Here is a 26,084-nt window from a genome sequence, read left to right as displayed (position 1 = left end):
TCTATAGTCAAGAGTATTTTCATCAAAAGGGAAAAGTGAATAGATGTTTTGTATTTTGTCACGATGACAACAGACTTGAAAAACATATGTTAAAGATCTGATGAGATTTTTTTATATCTTCACTGTTCAGATACGTGTACAGACGACGACCCGGCAGGGCTACGCTTTGGTGAACAGCCGGGTTTCGGATGGTTGATGCCCCCACAGGTGATTCAGGAAGAACTATCAGCTGTCACAGTGTGTTTCTGGATGAAAACAACAGATGCGCAGAATGCTGGCACTCCATTCGGCTACGGCAATAATAACATTAATTACCTCGCCCTCACTAATTATCAGGACTTTGAACTTGTAGTAGGCGGCCAGAGCTCAGGTCCCACGTCAATTTCTGCAAACGATGGCTTCGCGCACGATATTTGTGTTACTTGGAGAGTTTCGGATGGACGGTGGAGAATATTCAAAGATGGGGTAGTAGCGGCCGGTGGGGAGGGCCTCTCTACAAACCAACCGATTCAACCAGACCTCTTGTTTTTCATCGGTAATAAATACACAAACGGCAGATTTGCCATGGATAAGTCATTCAAAGGGGATTTGTACAATTTTAATGTATGGGAACATGCTATGGAAGATAATGAAGTTCGACAATACTACGACGGGGAGGTACATGACTGCGGGGATTTGCTGTCTTGGAGTTCGTTTCGGCAATGGCCAAGGTTGGGTAGCGTTCGTATTGTCGACGTTGACATCCCGGGTAAGTTACAGCTCGGTCGATCTTCACTCATCACATCAGAAATGAATATGTGGACAAGGCTTTCTAATGCAGGAAAGGTCCTTATACCCGGCGTATGTAGTAACAGTATACCCGAACAAAACGCCACCATATTCGCAGACAGTCCCGTTAGCTCAGTTTCCATTTTCCGTAGACAGCTCCGTTTCCATTTAATAGGGAAGATTTGGCAAAGTCGTTCGCCAGTACACAGTCCCTCCAAAATCTTGGATGAATTGTTGCAATCACTTTTAATTCAACGAAAAGAAACAAACACAAACTGACATAAAAACGATGAAGTAATCGAAATTTGAATCAACGAACCGACAATTAAGCTTTTGCAATCTTCTAAAAGTTCACAGGCATATTACTTGAAATTGTAGTTAGATTCGGTCATCTTCGATGTGCATGGCATGACGTCACACCTAGATTCTGCGCAACAAGATGAGGCGTGCACGAAACACTCCGAACATTTGCATGGTCACCATAGATTTGTGTTTCATTGCTGCCTTTTTGTCAGAGAAAGAGCGAAGTGTAATCACACTTAATAGCGGTACATTATCGCTTTTGCTAACGTGACATTTGATCGGTAGAAAGAAGGAAAAGATCAGACATAGTGCTCGTTCGCTGTTGTTGTCGCAGTGAGTGTCACGCGCTGTCGAAAAGAGATGTAACCGTCATGGAGTGGATTGATAAAATGACCGAACAGCCTAAAATTAAAATTCATGAATATACAAAGAGCACACCCCAGTCGAAACGTTGGTTACATGTATGCTGTACTGTTACACAGAATAATTTGAAATAACTTACGAGAACACTATTAATGTGCTTAATATGAGCCGTTGGTATTTAGTTATGAATGAAATCTGCTACATTCCGTTCAGTTCCTAATCAAACACTTGATACATAAGTTTCGCTCATTTCCTACCTTTGTAATGTGCATCTCTATCGTATGAAGTGGTGATTCAATGTTTTGTCAGTGCCATCTTACTTGCATCAATTACAGTATGATTTTAGAGTCACTTAGGCTTGCTTCTCATTTTATCGACTACATCTTAGATACTGATGTCACAACTCAGGGTGATACAACCAGACAAATACCCACAACGACATCTGCGACAACTGATGGTGAAGCCACCACAAAACACCAAGTCACAACCATCCGTGGGGAACCCACCACCCAATCAGTCACAACACAAAGGCGACGCACAACTGAGGACATTACGACGGAAGAAGAACCCACGACACACCGAGTCACAACCATCCGTGGGGAACCCACCACCCAATCAGTCACAACACAAAGGCGACGCACAACTGAGGACATTACGACGGAAGAAGAACCCACGACACACCGTGTCACAACCATCCGTCAGGAACCCACAACCCAATCACACACAACACAAAGGAGACGTACAACTGCGGAAATTACGACGGAAGCACAACCCACGACACACCGAGTCACAACAATTCCACAGGAACCCACCATCAAACCAGTCACAACACAAAGGAAACCCACCACCGCGGAAATTACGACGGAAGAAGAACCCACGACACACCGTGTCACAACCATCCGTGGGGAACCTACAACCCAACCAGTCACAACACAAAGGCGACGCACAACTGAGGAAATTACGACGGAAGAAGAACCCACGACACACCGTGTCACAACCATCCGTCAGGAACCCACAACCCAATCACACACAACACAAAGGAGACGTACAACTGCGGACATTACGACGGAAGAAGAACCCACAACACACCGTGTCACAACCATCCGTCAGAAACCTACAACCCAATCAGTCACGACACAAAGGAGACGTACAACTGAAGAAATTACGACGGAAGAAGAACCCACGACACACCGAGTCACAACCATACGTCAGGAACCCACAACCCAACCAGTCACAACAAAACGGAAACCCACCACTGCGGACATTACGACGGAAGAAGAACCCACGACACACCGAGTCACAACCATACGTCAGGAGCCTACAACGCAACGGAAACCCACCACTGCGGAAATTACGACGGAAACAGAACCCATGACACACCGAGTCACAACCATCCGTGGGGAACCTACAACCCAGTCAGTTACAACACAAAGGCGACGCACAACTGAGGACATTACAACGGAAGAAGAACCCACGACACACCGAGTCACAACCATCCGTGGGGAACCCACCACCCAACCAGTCACAACAAAACGGAAACCCACCACTGCGGACATTACAACGGAAGAAGAACCCACGACACACCGAGTCACAACCATACGTCAGGAACCCACCACCCAATCAGTCACAGCACAACGGAAACTCACCACTGCGGAAGCAGAACCCACGACACACCGAGTCACAACCATCCGTGGGGAACCTACAACCCAATCAGTCACAACACAAAGGCAACGCACAACTGAGGACATTACAACGGAAGAAGAACCCACGACGCACCGAGTCACAACCATACGTCAGGAACCCACCACCCAATCAGTCACAACACAACGGAAACTCACCACTGCGGAAGCAGAACCAACGACACACCGTGTCACAACCATCCGTGGGGAACCCACCACCCAACCATTCACAACAAAACGGAAACACACCACTGCGGAAATTACGACGGAAGAAGAACCCACGACACATCGTGTCACAACCATCCGTCAGGAACGTACAACCAAATCAGTCACAACACAAAGGAAACGGACCACCATGGAAATTACGACGGAATCAGAACCCACGACACACCATATAACAACCAACCGTCGGGAAACCACCACACACCCCGTAAAACCAAAACAGGAAACGACTCAGGACACTACAACAGACTTCCAACGAACCACTCATCCTACAACAGCACACCATACGACCAAGGCAGCAACAACGGAGCTTGAACCCACTTCCCACCAAAAGGTGACAACTAGACAGGAACCAAGTTCCCCGCCAGCGACGCAACCTGCGACGGAAGTAAAATCTGACTCCTCAGCAGCGGAACAAACCAATTTTGAGGATTACCATGCAAGCACGACCATGATAGCAGACTTCACAACGGAAGAAACATTATCTTCTGAAGATTCAGAGAAAGACTTCACCGAAGAACAAGTCTTCACTCCAACAACAGGTAAAACGCCATACTTTATTGCGACAATGACGGTCCCTCGACCGTGCAACAAATTCACAGAAGAACTTTAGCAAAGAAAGCAATTTAGCAGCTCTTACCACAACTCTATGACTGCGTTGTGATGACGCACGTTACTCTTGATGACTTAGTAATAAAAGAAAGGGTTATTTACCAGTGTAACAACACCGTATCTATATAATGTTTTTGCAGTCCCCCCAATTCGTTCACTATAACTATTAATAAAATCCGTTGTAAAGGGTGTAATGTTTTTCGGAAGTTTTGAGAACTTGAGTACATGACCTTGAAACGGTGATGCCATTGTACTGTCCTCTAACCAGGCTTTGATTACAAAAAAACAAACGAATAATAGGATAGTTTAACCTTAAAAGGTAATAAAATTGCCAGATTCATAGACAAAATCGATTGGAAAGAAAATAAAAACTATCTTGAACTTACATATATTATAAGTGACAGTACCATGTGTCCGAAAATCGGTAAGCTAGCATGCTACGCATTGTTTTAAAATAAGTGTCAAAGTCCTTAATCGCGCTTTAATTCAGTCGCTGATTTAGTTAGTGTTCAAAAGTTAGCGGTTACTTGTCATGTGACAAGTGTGTCCTGTCTTTCACATCATTTCTCCTTAAATGTCCTATATCTTTTTGAAATGATATGGCCAGTCTACATTTATTTTGAAAACCAACCTTAGGTTACCCAATTACCAGCCTACCGTTCCCCATAATGAAAAGACTCATTCGAAAGTACTGAATCATATTGTCTTTCACAAAGAGGTAAGATATCGAGGGTCTACTCAACTTAAGAAGTCTCCAGTCCTTGAAATCCTCGCATTCTCTTTTGTTTGTATGAATATTCAAAAAGGTGAAGCATCAAAAAGAAACATAGCTTGCATAGCATGTTGCGGAGCTAGATATCTATTGACTAACGTGTAATAAACGCACGTAAGAAAAAATAATTGACATGAGATGCATCTCTCAGAGAACGAAAAATCATGGAAAACGCGTCACTGTGAAGAAGATCTCACCACTAATGTAAAGGTATACTGTCACCTGTTCCAATTTTGCCACAGTTTCCATGCAAAGAGAAAATCTAACCAATCACAGGTTTTTAGAGGGTGGCCACTTTTTAAAACAGTGCCCTAACATGGACATTTTTAATACCAAGGAATGCCCCTATGACCATATATGGGCATATTTAGATTACAGGTGACTGAATACCTTTAAGCAGCAAATAATCAGATTTGATCAACTGCAAGTCAATATATAGACCTGAAAACGAGGTTTGATCATTCGGCGGGTAAATATTGGAGGACGTTACACTGAATGGGTTGGGCTCATATGAGCAAAGACACTATGTTACGCATACCGATGTAAAAAGTCATATGTGCTTTATCGTTCATCTTTCAGCTCCCTATGTGCGATGTGAAGATGGACCCCTTCGGAACAAACGCTTGCTATTTGCCGGGAACGGCAACAGTTATGTAATGAAACGCTCGCCATTTTCTGAAAACTTGTATTCGTTTACCATATGTTTTTGGATGAACTCAAACGACCACAGTAATCTTGGGACTCCATTTCATTATGCCACACACGAGACAGAAGAGATTTCTCTCTACAACTACAACGACTTTAACGTCTATGTGAGAGGTGAATACCAGTACTATCTGGGAGTATCAGCCGTTACTGGACAATGGCGTTACGTCTGTCTCACCTGGAACTCACAAGGGGGCAGCTGGAAACTTTACATAAATAACGCCCTCGAGGCGTCTGGAGAAAACCTTGCCAGTGGTCTTGCCATCCGGCCAAATGGCATACTGACCTTGGGCCAAGACCAGAATGAACCTGGAGGTGGCTTTTACTCACTGAAAGCTTTCAAGGGTCGAATGGCAAACTTCAACATGTGGTCTCAGGTTATCACCCCGACAAAACGCGCGGCTATGGCTGCCACCTGCGACAGTGACGTGTGCGGTGACCTCATCTCTTGGTCATCGTTCACCCAATCAGAACTGTCAGGCGTGGTTGTAGAAGACCCCGGATCGCCATGTGGTAAGCGAAGTCGAATTACATACTAACGTGTACCGCGAATTTTATCATTGCAAAGCCGCATGTACAGTTTGGTCTCAAACAGTTCTATGTTTCTTTTTACCCTAATGACTTACGCTAACATTTATATTGTTTGTTTACTTCAACATTTTTATTAGTTTGTCTTCTCCCATAAAAATTCTATAATGTGCTTACATGTGCTGAAATGAATTTTTTCCCGAATACTTTCTTATGACGTCACAAGACACCCATCATACATTTCGTTTCATCAACAGCACCTGTTCCAGTATCCGAGACGACAGAAGCGTCCACAGCGAGTAAGTTTTACAAATCATCCAAATAATTTCAATTTATAATTTGTAGCTTACATCAATGTTTTCACCCGCCGTGCTCTTGTCTTACTTCGTTCTGACTCTCAAAGCTGCGAGATTACCAAGAAATAGTGCCTGTATGCCAATATAGTTCAATCTCAGTTTCTAAATAGCCCTGTTTCTTCAGTGATTTTAAACTTAAGGAAAGCTCGTCGAAGTGGAAGGCAATTATGTTTGGACGTAAAATAGCTCGCAATGTAGCCTGGGATACTTCATCAAACATTTTCGTTTTATCACACAGGTGTACCAGTAACTACTACCGCTTCGCCGTCAACGGAATCAGTTTCACCAACGCCCACAGCAATATCTACAGGAACGCGCACAACGATTTCGACGCAGACTGCTACAGCAGTTACGACAGAAACAACAGCAACAGCCACAAACTGGACTGGGACAGTCGTCAAAGGTATTAGATAAATCGAGATATTTAATAATTACATTTTTAAACCGATCGGCCAAGCTTTATCTATTGATTACGTAATTCAAGACGATCTAACGGTTGGTCTTTATTTGTATCACCAAATATTCCATTTTATGGCGTGATTTTCACTCACATATGGGACGTATAACTGTCCAATTTAATGTTATCTTTAGACATCTATAGACACATTTCTCACTCTACATGCGATAAGAAAGTATGCGTTTTTGGTCAGTTTATTAATTTCTTTATTGATCAATTTTGTGTTCAGCCACACCAAAACCCATAGGTGAAGCGAGCGACGACTCTCTGGTTGCATTAGTTGTGCTTTCAACTGTTGTAGCGGTGTTAGTAGCTGCTGCCATCGGCGTCGGTGTTTATGCCTACTCCGCTTGGAATGCTGCACGAGCCGGTCAATACAAGTGAGTATTACGCTAGATCGCCTTTGGTGTCTGAAAACATGATATATTTAATCTTTGAAGACCACATTACAAGCGAAGTGAATTTGAGTCCATGGCGCGGCTACAAAATTCAAACAAAAAACGAGAGCCTTTCAAGAAAGATGCATGACTGAGCAAACAGAAAAAATTGTAAATTTTGCCTTAGGGTAGTATGCACCTCGAAAGTGAAAGACTTAAACTTTTGCTCTAACTTTCCTCAAGGAATCTTTCAATCATTCTCTTTCGAAATCAAGAATAAAAATAGGGGGTCACCGTGCAAATTTTGGTACTAGAGAAACAATTTACCCAAGATTTACCGATATTAGAAATTCAAAATGGCCGCCATCGCTGTGTTAAGTCTATGGAGAAAAATAAAAATTTTCGAATTTCGAAAAACTAAGCCGGTGAAACGTTTTCTTTCACCAAGAACTTTAACATGAACCCCCACATGTGGTATATCAGAAGAGCATTGTAAAAGTTTGAGAGTCCGAATGTCTGTCCCCGAGGTGCGTTCTACCTTAAACGTTGCTATAAATAATGCCTGACGTCACAAAGGAATTATAAATAGCTAAAACATAAATAAAGAAAGAAGCAAAAACAACAATCGTCTGACTGTAGTCTATTTCAACATTTATCTTAACTATGATCTTTAAACGGTTTCATTTGCATTTATATTTCAGTGTGTCGTAGATGCTCCCAAATCTAGATTAGCTCGCTGGCCAGCGCAAGACGTTTGAAGATGTGCACACATATTCTGGCGGGAAATCCGGGAACCATCGAGGCTAGGATGTCACACTCAAAACGACCTAACTATAGTGCAAGGACTTAAGCTTAATCGTAGCTTTCACGCTGGAATTTCTGTGACAAAGAAGCATTCAAATGTCCCTAAATGACCTTAGAATGACCCAAACTACCCACGTGACTTAATTGACAGATATTAATGGCGATAGAAGAAGAAAACAGGAAGTTAGCTTTTGTAGCTCTTGTTGAACACTTGGTATGGAGACATAGGTCTAACACTATAGATCTTTTAATTCTGTCGATTCAACATCGGGATAACACATAACACCTGTTGTAGGCTTGCTTTGTTCCGTAGTGCATCCCATGTAAGTTTTAGCACTCACCGTCGTGAACATAATCCTAACTCACGACACAGAACAATCATATTGTCTGAAATAAAAGAAAGAAAACGTGTACTCCGACAGTTACAGTTTTAAAGATAGTCGGATTACTCATAAGTGATGTTGCTGGTTTGACTATGGTCATCTTGTGACTGAAGGTCACTAAAATCATTCCATTACGAAAACTTACAATGCTTATGGTAAAAGCTTACACGAAAAAGTTCATCCACGAGGTACAGTTCTGTCTTCATCACGTGACAGGGAGACTCTGAGGTCACACAGCTTGTAAAATTATTATACACTTTTGACATTCAGAGGCAGTTCAGATTGACCTGGAAAAGTTTTTTATTTCTTTTTTATTTAACTAAATTAAAAGAATTGATAGTCACTTCGAGCAAGGAATGTTATGTATTTAGACATGACTTAGCACAGAGCAATTCGAAGGGCGGTACGTGCGCCATGGACTTTGTATTTCTCCATGTGCAATGTATTATAGTTTTAGAATATAAGATACATTCGGCTGGTGATATTTTTAATGGGCAACTTAGTAAATGGGATGTAAATTATTCACTTATAGCTTTTTTATCTGCAAAAGGCGCTTTTACACGGAACTGCTTGTCTTTCTTAAGAGCAATAACAATCGTCCACGGCGATAAAATCCTCAAGATTTTCGATCTAACCATTTAATTCACCTCTCTTCCTAATTTTGAAGAATTAAAGACATTTTTCACTCTGTGAAATTACCATAAGACACACCGACCTGCTGTAGATCTGTAGTCTAATGTTTGGAATAATTATGTATTTTTAGACGGGTTATAGGGTTGTTCTCGTTGTCGTATGAGGAAACCGAAAAACAACCTGAGGCCGTATATGCAGCTGCGATGTACTTTTGGTATTTTTTTAATTTTGAGTAATCGAGTAATGCTGCTGGAAATTGTGCATTTTTTATAACATCGGCATGACACCGATGTCATTTTACTTTTCACGTTAGCTCTAGAGTGCAGCTATTTTATACCAATGAATAACATTTTATAAACATTTCCCTCCCACCTCAGATATCTTGTGAAATTCTTTCGAGTTTCTTTGTATTAACTTTTGTGATAACACTTTAACAAGCGCGCAACTAAAGCCTCTTTGTGGCGGAAAATTTGATGTTCAATTCAGAATTAATTTCAAACACAAAAGTTCTCAATTCGAGTAGCTGACATATCAAATCATGCATTGGTTGGTCACTTTGAAAACAGTTCACATTCTTGCATCTGTTTTCGTTGTTTAACATTCACGCAATACTGAAACTTCCGATAGAGGACACATGTTTGTGATGATGGCTCCCACCCCTTACAAACCACACGGGCCCCGAGTCAGTAACTAGCTCAGTGTCTATAAGTCAATTTCGAACTCAGAACTAACGTCTATCCCCATGCTCTTAGAATTTAAATTCCGAGGAGAAAGCTGAGAAATCGATCGTGATGGCACTGACGCTCAGTATTCTCAGAGAACATATTGTATGCATGATAATGATCTTTCACCTCTGCTGTCTATACTCAAACACTGAAACATGTCCGTGTAGTGATCTTTAGTCTCATTCTAGGGGACATATCCTCATCGAGTAATGCCGCCCAGTGTTCTGGTAGTGATATGTCTCTTGACGACGCAGGCCACCGAGCACACAATCATTTAATTATTCTTCTCCTTCGAGTGTCATTCTCAGATTTAGAAAAAGAAAGTCAAGTTGGCAATAGTTGATGTCTTTTGCACTAATCAGTGGGATCCTAAGGAGTTATTAGAATTCGGGATAGAGTGCAAAAGTATAACCCTAGAGGGCCACATTAGTTTGTATCCAACGGTTTGTGTCCACTTAAGTCTCATTCGTGCAATTTCTTTTCGTCGAACGCCAGGCATTCTATAAAACGAGCCAAACAGTTTGTGATTTTACTGTAAGGGTAAATTCGTACTGGTACTCCCCAACGGAGCGCCCTCCCACCTCCGTGTTTACAGTAAAAAATTGGCCGACTAGCGGGAAATACAGTACTCGTTAAAATAAAGAGCAACGTTAAAACAAATACAGTAATATTAACCGACCAGCGGGAGATAAAACACTTGCAAAGCAGAGACTGTTTTAGTACTGACGAAGGGTTGCACCCGAAACGTCTGCGCATTTTAGTCTCTGCTTTGCAAGTGTTTTATCTCCCGCTGGTCGGTTAGTATTTTACTGTATTTGTTTTAACTTTGCTCTTTATTTTAACGAGTACTGTATTTCCCGCTAGTCGGCCAATTTTTTACTGTATTCCTTCACACTTGCTGCAGTTTTATCCCTCTTTTGAGGTAATTTGTAATTTTTTACACCTCCATGTTTCATCAGTCTGTTCATTTCTGTACAAAATCGACTAGGAAGGGTTGCTTGCCTTACAGAGGGGGATACGGGTCTCTTAAAGTTTGGTAACGCCTCATAGGAAAAGAAACTGAGTCTGACTCGACATCTGTTTCATGCGAAATCATTGGTGCTGACGCCGTGACAGCATAAATGTCCACATAGACACGATAGATTCCTACGTCGATCGAATAGCAATCGGAGCACATATCATAAATCGAAGCCAACACTTCATATCTGTGACAAGCCTGAAGCTGATACATTGACAATGACAAAATCATTATAGCGCCACCTCGTCAGACAATAGGTGCCTCAGCCAAAAGTCTGTCATTTATTTCATCCTCATGGCGCCTCTTTTGACATTACAGACATTGAAATTACAACCTCCATATGATGTACGAGCCAATTAAATTGATAGAATCGCGTATTTTCGTTAAGGGGTCTCATACTTACAGTCTTACAATATTTTATGTTGCTGTACCAAAATTTTGCTGAGAAAAATTTAAAAAATCATTATCACGATAATTAATATTACTCGTTCCTTTTAGTGATGTCTTATTCCAGATGTAAACTTATACCCTTCATTTTCCACTCTGTCATCCAATTCGTTACAATATGACATATTTTATGTAATCTTATAAAATAGACATTAAGTTTACCAACTGCAGAACCTTCAAACAGCAATTTTAAGTGAGGTGTACGTCAATTCATAAGCTGTAACTCAGGTTGCAAATATGTTGATCAGGGTTAACAAGTTGTTGTCTGTCGCCTCAGTGACATGGTTTGTAAAGTAGATACGTCATGTTGGTCACGTCGATAATTTCTGACTTAACCTTTAAGACAAGGCGAAGTCCCCGGAGCAGCTTCGTACAATCGTCATAACTATCTTGTGTATCTCTATATTTTCACATTTAGCAAGTTCAAACAACTTCAATATGTCTCAACTTTGTAAACCCTTCACATCGTTTCTATGTGATCCCAGTACTTTGTACGCTATTGAAGTGTATTGTTGATCCACTTTCTTGTACAGTTTCTTGTAATGACCTACGAGATCCGTTCAAAGATGTGTCTCGGAGATTTTCAGTCTTCATGATTTTTTAATTAATATTTTTGTAAATGTTTAATGTATATTTAAATTTGTAAAAATGTGTCAAATAAATTTTTCACGCTTATACTAATATCGAATCTTGTTAGAAATCATTGGATTATTATGCATGAATTTTAAGTTTCCTACCTTAGCAAAATGTGATGGCCTTGTTGCTGATAGTACTCTGTAAAAAACGAGGCATTAAGGCAATAGGCTATTGACCTGCAGATGGCGCTCTCATTTTTCTTGCGACTTGTCTTAATTGTCATTGACTGTGACCTATATGCGCATAACTCAGGTTGTTAATGCATGGGCATAGGCTTACATACATGTAAAATCAGTTTGAACATACTTTTTAATCAGACCTCGTCAGAAAATTGTGTAAATTGCCAAAAATATGTTTCGCATTTGATAAGCTGAAATTTATCATAATATATTACCCAAGTCAGGTCACGTGACAATAATCTGTTATTTTCCCGCCAAAATTGTATATTGCAAATAACTGAATATTCCAACCGCTAAACATCAAAATATTTAAAATATTATGACCAATTAATGTAAAATGGGATGGGAACTTGTGTTAGAACTAGTGGCAGATGCAAAATTATTGATTTTGAATATTATTTCTTCACAAAAAATCAACAAATACAATATTTTTCACGTTTTACATGAATATTTTGAATAACAGAAAGAAGTATAGATAGAGTTTCAAGAGTGCCATGTATTTTTGAAAGAATATGATAGATTTTGTTTCCAAAAGTGGAAAGAAAATCAAGAAAATTTAACGGTTTACGGTTGGAATATTAAAATTATAAAGACGTAAATTTTGGCGGGAAAATATCAGATTTGGTCACGTGACTCAACTCGTCAAGATTTAGGCAGACATTTTTTTAAAGAATTTAATAATTCCAATAATTAGGCCAAATATCAATCAAATCTGGTAGTTTTTAAAGATAATTGATCATTTTCTTACTTTTGGGCTTGATGGGTACAAACACCCATGCATTAACTTACTAGAGAAGGACGACCTTGCCTTTAGTTTTCACATGACGGTGTATGGCCGATGCAATAAGACAACATTTGATGGATAACAAAATGACTCTTGTGAAAACATTTTACCATGGAAGAGAAACCTGTAATAAGGTATAAATCGTAACATTTCGGTTATCAATTTCAGGCCCTCATCAAACAATTTTCAGCTATCAACATTTATTATTGCCATGTTACCTATATCAATTATGTTTTTGAAGTCGACCAATTTCTAGTGGTCATCGTCATTTGCAATGCCGGCTCGCTTAAATGGATAATTATTTTAAGACCAGTGGAAAGTTTCGAGTATCGAGAAATAGCAAGAACATACTCCGTGAGTCACCAAATTGAGAGAGAGAGAGAGAGAGAGAGAGAGAGAGAGAGAGAGAGAGAGAGAGAGAGAGAGAGAGAGAGAGAGAGAGAGAAGAGAGAGAGAGAGAGAGAGAGAGAGAGAGAGAGAGAGAGAGAGAGAGGGAGAAGGGGGGAATATTTCAAAGACCCTACGGACATAACGTTTATTACATCGCAAGAATTGGCCGACTGCTTCCTGCGCATGTCACATTGCCTGGATAATAGCGTCTAATTATAGGTGAGGGCGTACACTGAGAATAAACAGGGTATGTCTGTAGCTTAAAATATTTCACTTAAAGATAAACTTCTTCACCAATGACAATATGACAGTATTCGCTGCTCATGAAGGTGATGAGGTAAATCAAAGAGTTACTCAAAGAGTGAGTAAAGTAAAAGTGGCGATTTTGCAGACATATCTGGCCGATTTAAATCGCTGTTCGCCAAAAATGCTATGAAATGACGGCATCTATTATGACTAATGTCAAAACCGCACGCCGACTCGATTGATCTACATGAATAATGGATGCTGTATCAAACTTTTATTAACTTTGTTTATGTGAACTCGTTAAATGATTTAGCCGCATGGAGACCTCAAACAAAATACAGTGTAGGGTTGCACGTAATCGAAAAGTGTACCGTGACCCCGTGACCCGAAGACGAGTCCACGCCCTCATCTTCAAATGGGCGAGATGATGTTACAGATCTGTTTTTAACCAAAGTCGGGTATTTCAGGACTTTCTGTCAACATCGTTTTTGCGAACTCGTCTCACTGTATACGCACATACCGTCATGGGACATCAACAACGGTTCAAATCCCTTATTTTGCTTCAACTTCTGGCAATTAGTGTTGGACTTAATTTAGGACAAGGTAGGTGTTAAGTTGTTGTTTGGAGTCAGGGCGAAACAATATTAATGTGGTAACAAACTGGTCAAAACCACGGCTTATTAGCTATTTTTAACAAATTTAACGCGTCCCGAACCTTGGCCCTTTATATTGTGAAAATTTCGGTTGTAAACTGAGATAAGGATGGGGCATTACTCATTAAAAATCCACTGATATACGAAGGATTGCACGTAAGACTCATAAATAACTCAAATATATGCTTTTACACAAAATGTGCAAGACATTTTAGCTTTTCGTAAGTTTCTTCGCACCATAATTACAATCGCAGCTATCTTCCAATGGTTGCCTCATGTATTTTTTTCATTATGTGATTTATGTGAACGACCATCTTCCTACGACAATATTCATACTTTTATTTATTAGTTTCTGAATATCATCTATGTTCCAATTCCGGACATCTTCGAGGAAAGACTTTGCGTTTTGATGGTGGAGGTCATATCATGCGGATAAATCCTTTTGACGTTGACATTGAGGGGCTGACCGCTTGCCTGTGGATAAAGACGGCCGATAACCAACTCAAAGGAACCTTGGTCCAATATTCAACGACACGGCACGTCAGGGAGCTGTTGCTTGCTGTTCGTGAGATGGGGCCATCCAAAGGGGTTCTCGTCATCCTCGGCGGGACGAAGAGTGTTCAAGTACCGTTAATTTTGGACGATGGGCACTGGCATCGATTGTGTTTGACATGGAGTGGATTGTCAGGCACTCTGAAATTGTTTAACGATGGAAAACGCGTGTTCAAGCTTGACCATTTCCTGACGGGTCCATTGACGGGTCAGTATGGTCGGTTTGTGGTGGGCCAGGAACATGACGGTGTCAACTTCTTCGATAGTTCGAAGGCATTCATTGGCGAAATGACTTCATTCAATATATGGTCCGGTGCAATTGATGAAGCCCAGCTTCGAAGCAATGAACGTGGTTGCCTTAGCGACGAATGTGGTGATCTCATAGACTGGACATCATTCAATCAATCAGAAATCCATGGTGTAACCATCAGAAATAACTCCGATAATGTTTGCCGTAAGTGAAGACTCTTTTTTGGTTTCTATTCAGAATGATATCGTGAATAGGTTGGCCACAGGATAGCCATAGGCCACACAGTCAGAAGACCCGACTGCCCAGTAACGTCAAATATTGTGGGTTTTTTTCAGTACGGCATTCTCTGTTTTCTATGCAACTGCAAAGTAAAAATAACTCTACCATCAGAAAATATTTTTTGAAATATTCCACATTTTATTTTTTGCAGTTAATCGGATGACGACGCCCGAGTCTTTTATGAAGTCATCAAGCATTCCACCACAGATGATAACGGATAGCTTTACAACCGAACACAAGACAAACCGTGACATAAAAACCAATCCGAGTACTCATTCCACATTGGGAGATGACACGTCATCAAGAACGTCTGACTTCGCGACACAGACGAAAATAAGTGAGGGTGTAAAGCAAACACCAAAGTTTATCAGTATGACAGAACATCACATGACCAAATCAACACTATCAGGCCAAACAAATGGTAAACATCATACAAGTTCACCGATAGAGAGCGTGTCAACTGTCACACTGACTGACAAGCGTAAGTACAGTGGTGTAAACTGACAACTTGTGAAATAAACATTTTAAGGGGATCAAAGAGGTGTCAAACAGATGGGGAAAGATTGTACTAAGGACAACGTGAGAGACGAACGGAAATATGGACAGTTCACAGGCGCTCGTTAGCTGGGTAGTCTGCTAAGTAGAATATTTAGGTTGCAGTGGCGGGCATATCAACTACGGGATCGATAGATTGACCCGAAAATCGATCTACTTAGCAGACTACCCAGCTAACGAGCGCCTGCGGGACAGTTGGGTCGACAGATAGAAAGACAGGCCTATGTGTGCATAAGCAGAATTCGAAACCGATGACAAACTAGTCTACTTCTAAACGAGTTTCTTTTTCTTACTGTATTTATAGGTCAAAATTTGGGCGGTACGGCACCAAGAAAAACTGGACTGAGCTACGCAGCCACCAAGACTGTTTTGATTCTGGTCGATTTCATATTATTAGTATTCGCCATTGTTGTCGTCTACCTTGCCTACGACACGTGGAAGGGACGTCGACGAGCTGAATACTCGATAGATAACTCGCCCTAGCAAATTTTCGACACTGTCTTCGGTACGAATATGTGATTAAGTTCCAAATGTTGTAGAGAAATGCAAAATGCAAAGTTCAAATTATTTTTTTCGACTCAGTATAGTTCTTCTCATAACATAGTATGGTTTGAGCTGCATACGACTGGGGGAAGTAAGTTATTTGCGCATGCGTGGAGTCGGAACGCAGACGGTAAAGATCCTCCCTGTGAATCTCCCGATAACTCAGTTACATCGCGGTCAGAAAAAAATCGCGATTACTCTACTACATCACGTTCACTAGATTAGTTTTTCTTCACGGAGTTGTATCAAGTCAAGATCTGAGTGGGGAACTACGGCCTTTGAATAAAAAAATTGCTGTTAAATTTGTGCATCTGCCGAGCTGATTTTTTGCCCCGCTGCCCTACTGGTGCAAATATATCGATGAAGCCAAAATTATTGGTGCATCGGCCGGGAATCGAACCCGGGCCTCCCGCGTGGCAGGCGAGAATTCTACCACTGAACCACCGATGCTTCTACACGTTACAACAATTGTAGATAAGATAATATTATATAAGGCTCAGCCTTGGTGTCGCGCCAGGGGTTAAGATTGGCAATGTTATTTGTATTGATTCATGATTAACTGTAATTGTTACTTCATAAACGTTTATATGACAACTATGCCCAGTTTCCCTCTGATGAAAGCAGTTCACGTACTTACACGACGTCAAACCCTGCAGCAGGGCAGGTATAGATTTTCTGTAGCGTGTAAAAATTTTGGACAAAAATTGGCAATTTTTACAATGATAACAGCCTATGGCGTTAAACAAGGGACGTATTATGCAATAATTATCATTGCAATGGTAACCGCACTGCCCACCTTCCACTTGCAAGCTGAAAACCATAGCGTTCCGTCTAAAAACTTGCAATTTTTGAATCTAATTATTGACACAGGGGGCGCTCTTCTATAATTCAATCCCAGCATTCTTTGCGTATGCCCCGTTCATATGCACGACAGTTTTCTCCGTTTATCTATATCAACGATCTTTGTATCAGCGACAAGGTGTATAATAACATTTACTGGTTAATAAAAGAGGTATATATTATAAAAGGCATGTTATATCATAGTAATTTGTTTCGTATTTGTTTATTTACGAGTACTCAAAGAAAAAAAACATGGCGGCGCCCAAGAAAGAAGGGTACACTTCCGGTTACTCGCATAGTATATTATGAATAAGCGCATGCGTAGTCAGTAAGCCGCTGGCGCGACTATTATTTAATGAAATCAGTCTTCATTTTTCCCCCTTTTTTATCTCCAAACTTAAGAATTTTTATCTGGTGTCCGTAGTAAATTATAATTTCCTGACAGTTTAGCATTTAGATAATTTTTTATGTTCTACATAAGTAATATAAAGAAATGGTTACCAAAATTTGGATCGATCTGTGGATATCATTGGTGAGGTACATGTAGTTCGCGTCTCGAAATTGAAAGACCTAAACATTAGCTTACATTTTCCGTAAGCAATCCTTAAACACTCCCCTTTCGAAATCGATAATAAAAATAAGGGATCACCGTGCGTGATTTGGTACCAAAGATACGAATTAGGCTACCCAGTATTTACCGACATTTGAAATTTAGAACGACCGTCATCCCTATGTTAACTCTGTGGCAAAAAATACTAATCTTTACGGCCCTGATAAGGCTTCTGCGGACCGAGGTCGTATAGCCGAAGGGCACGAGCGTGCGAGGGCCCGTACGCCGTACGACCAAGGTCCGCAAAAGCCGTATAAGGGCCGTAAAGGTTTTATCATATACCTTATGGAATGATAAATATGTAGTTTACATAATATTCAGCATTGTTTTGGAGATAAAAATACGCGTGATATCAAAAATTCATCGCCATTTGTGTCAATATTCCAGAAAGAGATGGCTGCTTCCCATCGCGGATTGACATACATAATGACGTCATTTTGTTAATTCTAGAACACCCAAAGCAACATACTAGAATACAAGCTTTACACGTGACAAACATAGATCCCGGCTTAAATCAAGGTGTAAGAAGGACAAAAGCGTGATGTCAATTTCTTGTAATTTATACTGAACAGGCACGATACGCGCGAGCTCTAAGCTTGAGCAAAAATCCGTTTATGACGTTTTACGCCAAAATTTCAATATACTGTTATTATATAAGAGAAATAAAGCACACCCAGCGACGGTATACCACTCGATTTGACCAGTTCACGACATATATGCACGAGCGATAGCGAGTGCATATATGTCGTGAACTGGTCAAAATCGAGTAGTATACCGTCTCTGGGTGTGCTGCTGATATATGTTATATCCATTCAAGAGACAATTTTCAAAGAGTGCAATTCATTTTGAAAATGTACACATTAAGGTGACCTACGATTGATATCGGCTCAAGTTCTAGTGTAGGCCGTAAGTGACACGGATAGTATTTAAAGAGTCAGAGAAGTCTGCCACATGGAGTGGCGCGAACGGATAACGTATTATAATTAGGTCGTTTTCTACCTTGCAAACAAAACCTTGTGCCGCGCCCACAAACAAAAGGATATAATGAATGTCACCGTACGCTCTCTGATGGTACATTGGTGATTTTGGCGTAGGACAATACTGTTTCCGTTTATTGAACTGAAAGGGTAGAGGTCAGATATCTCGTTGCTGAATATGAACTGCGGGGGGAGGGGGGCGTTGTGTATTATATAATCGTCATTTAACGATGAGAGAGTGAAACATTTCAACTAGTTACAGCCACTGTCCGCAGTGCTAATTGTATTGATATTTGAAACACGGAATCTGAAAACTACCTCCTGGAATGGCAATTTGTTGAATGATCGATGACAAGTTTGATTCTGAAATATTTACGTGCTTCGTTCCCATCAGAGGACTTTGGAATACAGCTTTCACGTCGACCAGCAAGAATACCCACGACAGAATGCAGTCGATTATGATGGTGTCGACGTATTTCCCATAATAATTTTTGATGAACCAGTGACATCTTCAAACATTTTCCGTACTTCCCTTCTGTCTGTCTGTCTGTCTGTCTGTCTCTGTCTGTCTGTCTGTCTGTCTGTCTGTCTGTCTGTCTGTGTCTCTTTGAATTGAACGGGGTAAAGTCATCTATACGCGGTATAGCAACACCATTTAAATATAGTCTTCTACTACTGAAAAATTGGACATTAGTAAATTTAGATTTAAACCGTTATTTAGATTTTCCGCCATTTTTAAAAAACTGGTAATATTACAAAGAAAACAGCAAACACGATTGGAACTAATTTGGGATAATTAGATCCGCGTATTTTTAAATTTCTCAAAAGTGTTAGATGCCCTATCGCTGATTGTTGCAATATTACAAATTACTCATAAAAACAAGTGTATAACTTAAAAAGAAAAGCAGATTAACTTACATTTGCAGTGAAACCGACATTATTTCACCATCGAATTATCCCAAATTAGTTCCAATCGTGTTAGCATATGATTTCCCAGTGGAAAGCATTCAGCACTGTTATTGGTATATTGGACTACTCTGTGGTTTCTGTGAAATTTCCAATGCATATGTGCACGACGAACAGTGTTTTTGTTTTATTTGCATGAGGGCGCCATTTTACATTTGGGCACACGTTTATCATTTATCTTGCTCAAAATTGCACATGCATTCCATGTGGGCAGTTTATTATACTTGTATAAAAACCCCTCAGTGGGTACATTCCCACGAACGTTGTTTAGTTTGGAAGTAAAATCACAAAAATAACGCTAAAAGATACAGCTATTGGGCCTTTAAATTATCTAGTATACTTGGCCATTGTACAATTTGCAGGATAAAATATCTCACGGAACCAATACCAAAAGTAGAACTGTGAATGAGTATTTTAATTACTTTTCAAGTTTTCAATCCAATCCACGGTATCGAAAAGGCGAGGCGACATTGCAACCACGATTGTTGCGTTAATTATCATGTACAGGGAGAGGGCGCTGTTCAACAAAGAAGATGATACGGCTATCATGGATGTGTTTGGCCAAACAGTTGACGTTGATCGTCAATTTCCATTTGATCATGGTGACGAAATAAATGCTGACCAGCACTTATAATGTACCGACTCTCACTATCGCTCGCTGTGAGGACCTTCACTTCAAGCCCTCACATTTGCCCTCACTTCGATTGTGACAGCCCTGACTTCTCGCCCTCACGTTCGCTCTCACTCGGCTGTGAGAGCTTTGGCCCCGCAGTTGTCGATTTCCGGTACCTTCACATACCTTGGATATGGATCGCTTGAACTGACTTTTAAATTGTGACATTGGTACCTCATCCATCATGTTCACACTTCTATGATGGTATCCGCTATCCTATCGTTATAAATACAACCTAGTAATGTCTGTTTCACGAGGCTGTTTTGGCTGTCTCCTCCATACATCCAGGATATGATAACAAAGTACGATCCACAAAGATCTTTAAAATCTATTCGTAATATAGCTCTACAAGTTCCATTTGCTAGAACCGAATTATGAAAGCAATCTTTTAGAGTAGTTGCCTGTACAACAATTTGCTTACAATAAGAAGTTTATAATTGTTAGAGATTTTAAGCAGGTTTGTCACAAATTTTATCAACAAAGCTTTTTAGACACTTTAAGCGCATCCGAAATAGCATTCCCACACGTTGGCTGCAAATAAAGATTGCGGCAGAATTTTATTGCTCTACCGACCGCCTCTACCACGAGTTAAATCATCTGTAGCCAACCCTCTGATTAATTTCGCTGTTCTATTCTTTCGGTTTTGATGGGTGTCTTTGTTCCTTCTCGCTGTCTTAATTGCGCATCTCTGTGATAAACTGTTACTGACGTTGAGGAGCTCGCGTATCACAAAGTGATCCTCGATCGAGATATTCGCAGTACAAAAAGATGAAAATTCGGTGCAATAAATTAGACGAATGATTCCAGGTGAACCGTACCGTTCAATGCAAAGAGTCTGGATACGGAGGAAAGTTTAAACTTGTCAGGGTGGAGGTATGTAGCGAACTGTCACAGAATCAAGCCTGCTGATATACCATCCCGACAATCCATCATTTTTAAAACTCAGCTTTCTATTACAAAAACCACAAAGATCAGTGATAACCAAACAGCGACGGAGACAAATGAAGTGAATTTCTTGGATGTAGTATTGTTTTACACATTGTAGGACTTTGATATTACAAAACTGCCTTTCATCAGGGTTGCTTCTAGTTGTAAATCTGCATTCTGAAGTAAATTCATAAACAATTTATTCTGGATAAACGCTAACAACTGTCTCAAATTTCAAGTGATGATGTAAATCATTTTACTTTTTACCGCAGCTTCAAGATGAAATGCCATGTCTGCTGAGTGGAAGTGGAAACTAGTACTCTTTGCAAAACATCCAATCGCTTTCTTCCAAAGTCCAGCTTCCAAATCAATTTATCTGTACCATGCGCTCTCGCATTCAACCAGCCTAGAAAAATTCCCAGTGAATTTAGCATTTTTTTTGAAACTAGGGAACGGAAAATCACAAAAGGAAAAAGGTCAGATTTGAAATGGTGTCAGCAAAAATGTCTGTTTTCTGCTTCAAGTTCACACTACATCTTTATCCTTCAACTTTTTTTAATTTTCCTTACTATACGTCGGTGGTTGAGTTATGCTCTGTCAATGACGATCAACAATTGCGAACTTCTAGTGACTGGATATTCTAGCTAAATTGCCATGAAGCGATGGATGTAGCTTGACAGGAAAGTCTTCCTGACCTAACCCCAAGCATGGTCTCAACAATTATTCGCTGACGGAAAGGAAGGAACACTCCTCCAAAGATCCAGCTTTTATTACTGACATGTGCTTGGTTTCTTCATTGCATTTTTTTTTCGAATTAAATTTTCATCAGGTTGCAATCGACCAACGTATCGCTTCAAGGGTCCGGGATCGGTTGAGGAATCTAAGGAATGTAAAGGAGCTGAAATTGTCTGTCCAATTTAATTGTGTATTAGGACAATATTCATCATATCTGACGTGATCAGTTGATCACGACTTCCTAAAAATATATCGCAAGATTGTATGATGAAAGTGGATACACGTACGTACACAACTCACGCGTTACATAAACCATTTTCCATACAAACCTGAAAAGATGATGATGATGATGATGATGATGATGATGATGATGATGATGATGATGATGATACCGGTAATGATGATTATGGTTGATTATTAGAGCTTTAGATCGTGCGGAGATCGAGATGCTCGTTGTTACGTCGGCGCTGTCGTTAGAGTCATTTTACAAGAAGAAATGTATTTCACCATCAAGTACAGAGTAAAGACACTTTAAAAGAATCACCGGACTGAATTAATTTTGCACGACTGTACATCTCAAAATCAATTACAGGTCGCCGTGAAATAACGGTATTGATTGCAAATATCACTTCTGTGTTAAGGTTATTGTTATCACGATCATTCGAAGCTGAAATTTAAGACTTCAAAGTCAGTTGTCAAACACTGAATGTGGAGATTTCAGTCGCCTTTGGTAAAGTTAAATCTAGCTACAGGCAAGCACACACGCAGTACCACAGTCATTGTGGATCTAGACATATTATTTTTTTGTACTTGCAGTTTCTGTTGCGCCTTTCTCTGACGTGGCGGTGAAGCTTGGTCTTCCGATTGTGGCCGTTAGGCACTGGCGTGACAGGGGGACTTTTCTTTTCCATCTTTGGCTTTGGTAGTTGAATTGCACCGGATACAGCTTTCATTTGTACTTCATCCGCCATATCGAAATACGTAGAGCCCAAATGAGCAAAGCGTGACTATAACGTCGATCTGCAAACACCTTTTCACTTCATTCAACCAACCAATCAATCAAACATAATTCATACAATTCTAATCAAACCGGGTGCTCACCACGTCATCGCACTACAATAGCAACACATGTCAACTTTGTTTATATCCAATCATGGGTTGTTTTTTTATACTTTCGTTCAACAAGGTGTCAAAACGCGTCAATGTTTTCCTGCCAAAGTTTCAACGTGCACTGCACTAAAATTACAAATAAAAACTTTCGGCGTGCAAACAAGGCTCTAAAACTCGGCAAATTCGTGGTATAACACGGTAAGCGGACGAGTAGGAGGCGGTTTACGGAATTTAACGGTACAATTTGCCAGTAAAACTCCGAGGCCCGGCAGGGCCGAGGAGTTTTATGGCAAACTGTACCGTTAAATTCCGTAAACCGCCTCCTACTCGTCCGCTTACCTATAGATAATAGATGTGACGGCATAAATGATAGCAAATGATGGTTTCGTCATCGACATTTTCGACACCGCATTATTAAGCCAGCTATTCACGCGACATACGTCAACGAAGCCGATATCTGTCATACTATTTGGGAAATGTTTATATAAAGTGACGAGAAGTTGTCATTGATTGTCAAGGCCAATGCTGTTCGTGACAGTAGTAATAACACTATTTTGTTGTACCGATATTTGTCATGAGAATGTTGATTCAGCAAGACCAGATGTCCTGTTTATCTTATAACATCACATGCGTCTGTCATGGTGATAGTTCCCAAGTTTTTATCCCGATGTGGCCGCGCCATCCATATACTCAATTTAAATGATTTATTTTGACCGAGGAAAAGTCCGATGAATGACGCGATCTTTCAATCTGTTATGGTTTACATAAACCGACCAAACAAAAGTTTCTGGAAATACCATCACCTTATATAATTAGCTTACAAATATATGTTTGGTTCAAAGTCCCCACTTAATCTGACACTCCTTCACCTCTTTGCGACAATTGTTCATCGGTAGCTGAAAGCGAAGCGAAAAAAAGAAAGGCAGCTCAGCTGGTGTGTGGCATTTGAGAGTAATACATCCACTTTAGTGCTTCTTGAACCACCATAATCATACATACATGCGGGTTTAGAATAAGCCTAAAAATTTTGCAAATTCTTTGTTCTTCGTCCTTATGTGTATGCATCTTATCGTATATAATGTGCAATATTATTATTAGCAATGCAGTTCTAGCCTTGAATAAAATTAAGTTATTAACAATGCCATTGGACTACATACAGGCTGCAAAGACAAGTTTTAAAAGCTATCATGCATATTTAAATGTAAATTTACGAGTAGAAGGAGAAATATCACAACACAATACTGGAGAGTATAAAACGCTTCTGCAAATGCAGCGGAAAGGTCAAGGTTTGGATAAACATTCAGCTTTGAACGAAGCAAAACATGATCATCTGTCAATATTTCTTTAACGTCACAATTTTTAGCTTCCTCTCAAATGTGTATTTCAGAGGAGCACGCGCTTCTAATTTAAGTTTAAATCATGTACCGCCTCTTGAGTACGTATTTCTTATTTTAGAAGATATGTTCTGAGCTGCGGTTTTGTGGACCAAAGAAGGTCAGCGATAGCGTAAAATTGCTCTTTAAAAGTGGTAGTCAGGATTTCATGACATTCAAGATGGCCGACATTTGGCAAAAATGACCACCTTTTTGGCTAAGCCATGGTGAGGACATCCATAGAATCTTTGGAATGATAAAGTAGACCAGGCTGTCCGGGTCAAAGGTCAAACGTTTCACATGCTGAAATGTAAATATTCGACATAAAATTTACTGGCACAAAACTATGTGTTTCATCACTATTAGGTCGAAGTGTGCGACAAATTTTTTTGATATGTATCGGAGTAATGTCTTTTTGGTCACTCGCCATTTCAACCCTAAAAATATTTCAAGTAAAAAAAAGGTGGGTATATATGCAGATATTTCGGCGGGCACTCTTTCCATAAAAAATGTGCGGCAAGACATAACTACAAAGATTTACCTTTCGAAGAATACAACAGTACACTAAAAAGACAAACACACTTAAAGGCCTGCGTGTGCTTTGCTGAATATACATGCGAATGGTTGCCGTTGATTTCGGTCCTCAATGTACATCTGGGACTTACGAGGAGTCACTCCACCGAGAGAGTTGCAGTGAAGACAGCGTTTTCAGCGAAAGTACTACAAAAATACTGCAGGGTTTGCCATATATCAATATGGACATACCGAAAATGTGTCTATGGTATTTCATCAGTATATAGTTCACAGTAACATGTGAAAGTAATTTGTGAAAGTTATGCAATAATTGTCGTTTCTTGAAGAAAGATGTGGTTTGAGTTAACTGTTAATACTGTTGTCGGTATAAATCGGATAGAACAAACTGAGGGTAAGATATTTCCTTAACTAAGTGTTCCAAACGATGAGAAAGGGGAGTCAAGATTAATATTTAGGTATATTGCCTAGAATCGAAAAATATACCTTTAAGAATTCTCACGTATATTTTCTTGTACAACACAAACAATTTACATGCATCCATTGAAAAAAAAATACGCACAGTTTACTATATATGAAACCCAAGAGGCCATCTTAGAAATACACACATAACTAGTTCTGAGACTAGGAAGTGACGTCAGTGAAGTGTGCAAGATAGAAATCTTAAGATGTACGGGGGTTCATATTTGATCCTTTAACCTTGTTGTTTTCTTTCATTTCAAATGCTTTGATATTACTCCGTTTTATGTTATTTTACAGTGTGATATATACTAATATTTTACAGTTTAATGTATGTTTGTATTTTAACTTAACCCTACATGGGAAATACGTGGATAATTCGTTCACGTGTTTTCGGAATACTTGTAACGAGTGTTTTGGACATGCTATAGATATTCTTGTTGACCTTTAACACGGTATTAATTTCTATAATTCCTACATTCGCTCAATTTTATTACTTGAACATGACGGCAAGCACGCACTGATTTACGTCAGAGAGTAGCTCGCTGAAGGGTAAAGTTCAAATTCAATCTCGGCCCAAGGTTTATTGTAGATGCGTACATGTACATCAGTGAACTTGCAAGGGAACATAAAAGTAGAGTTTTGCTATGTTTATAAGATGTGT

At 40.0% G+C, this 26,084-nt stretch overlaps 2 protein-coding genes and 1 non-coding gene across 3 annotated transcripts in view; 2 read left to right on the top strand and 1 right to left on the bottom strand.

Annotated features, from left to right (window-relative positions):
• LOC139131817 (uncharacterized) overlaps positions 1–9,999 on the top strand; it is a 34,734-nt gene extending 24,735 nt beyond the window's left edge. Inside the window, exons 3-9 of the mRNA XM_070698100.1 lie at positions 131–748; positions 1,823–3,877; positions 5,299–5,937; positions 6,210–6,251; positions 6,547–6,711; positions 6,995–7,145; positions 7,844–9,999. Coding sequence (XP_070554201.1) covers positions 131–748; positions 1,823–3,877; positions 5,299–5,937; positions 6,210–6,251; positions 6,547–6,711; positions 6,995–7,145; positions 7,844–7,853 — 3,680 coding nt within the window. The 3' untranslated portion in view covers positions 7,854–9,999. The remainder of the gene's footprint in view (positions 1–130; positions 749–1,822; positions 3,878–5,298; positions 5,938–6,209; positions 6,252–6,546; positions 6,712–6,994; positions 7,146–7,843) is intronic.
• Positions 10,000–13,787: 3,788 nt separating this feature from the next.
• On the top strand, positions 13,788–16,240 carry LOC139130527 (adhesion G-protein coupled receptor G4-like). The gene is made up of 4 exons (XM_070696292.1): positions 13,788–13,990; positions 14,390–15,046; positions 15,273–15,602; positions 15,981–16,240. The coding sequence occupies exons 1-4, from the start codon at positions 13,912–13,914 to the stop codon at positions 16,157–16,159; spliced, it is 1,245 nt and encodes a 414-aa protein (XP_070552393.1). The 5' UTR covers positions 13,788–13,911; the 3' UTR covers positions 16,160–16,240.
• A 358-nt stretch (positions 16,241–16,598) lies between these two features.
• On the bottom strand, positions 16,599–16,669 carry Trnag-gcc (transfer RNA glycine (anticodon GCC)). The gene has a single exon. It is a non-coding gene; the product is annotated as a tRNA-Gly (tRNA).
• Between the last annotated feature and the right edge of the window lie 9,415 nt (positions 16,670–26,084).

This window comes from Ptychodera flava, chromosome 4 (genome assembly GCF_041260155.1).
Source record: "Ptychodera flava strain L36383 chromosome 4, AS_Pfla_20210202, whole genome shotgun sequence".
Lineage (NCBI taxonomy): Eukaryota > Metazoa > Hemichordata > Enteropneusta > Ptychoderidae > Ptychodera > Ptychodera flava.
Note: the sequence above shows the minus strand (reverse complement) of the source record. Positions and strands in the feature narration are given on the sequence as shown.

What these genes read in the sequence shown, in the direction of transcription:
- LOC139130527 (XM_070696292.1), top strand. Translation starts at nt 13,912, where the DNA reads ATGGGACATCAACAACGGTTCAAATCCCTTATTTTGCTTCAACTTCTG. An exon ending in TGGACTTAATTTAGGACAAG is followed by an intron (nt 13,991 to 14,389) that starts GTAGGTGTTAAG and finishes TTTATTTATTAG; the next exon opens with TTTCTGAATATCATCTATGT. An exon ending in TGTCACACTGACTGACAAGC is followed by an intron (nt 15,603 to 15,980) that starts GTAAGTACAGTG and finishes CTGTATTTATAG; the next exon opens with GTCAAAATTTGGGCGGTACG.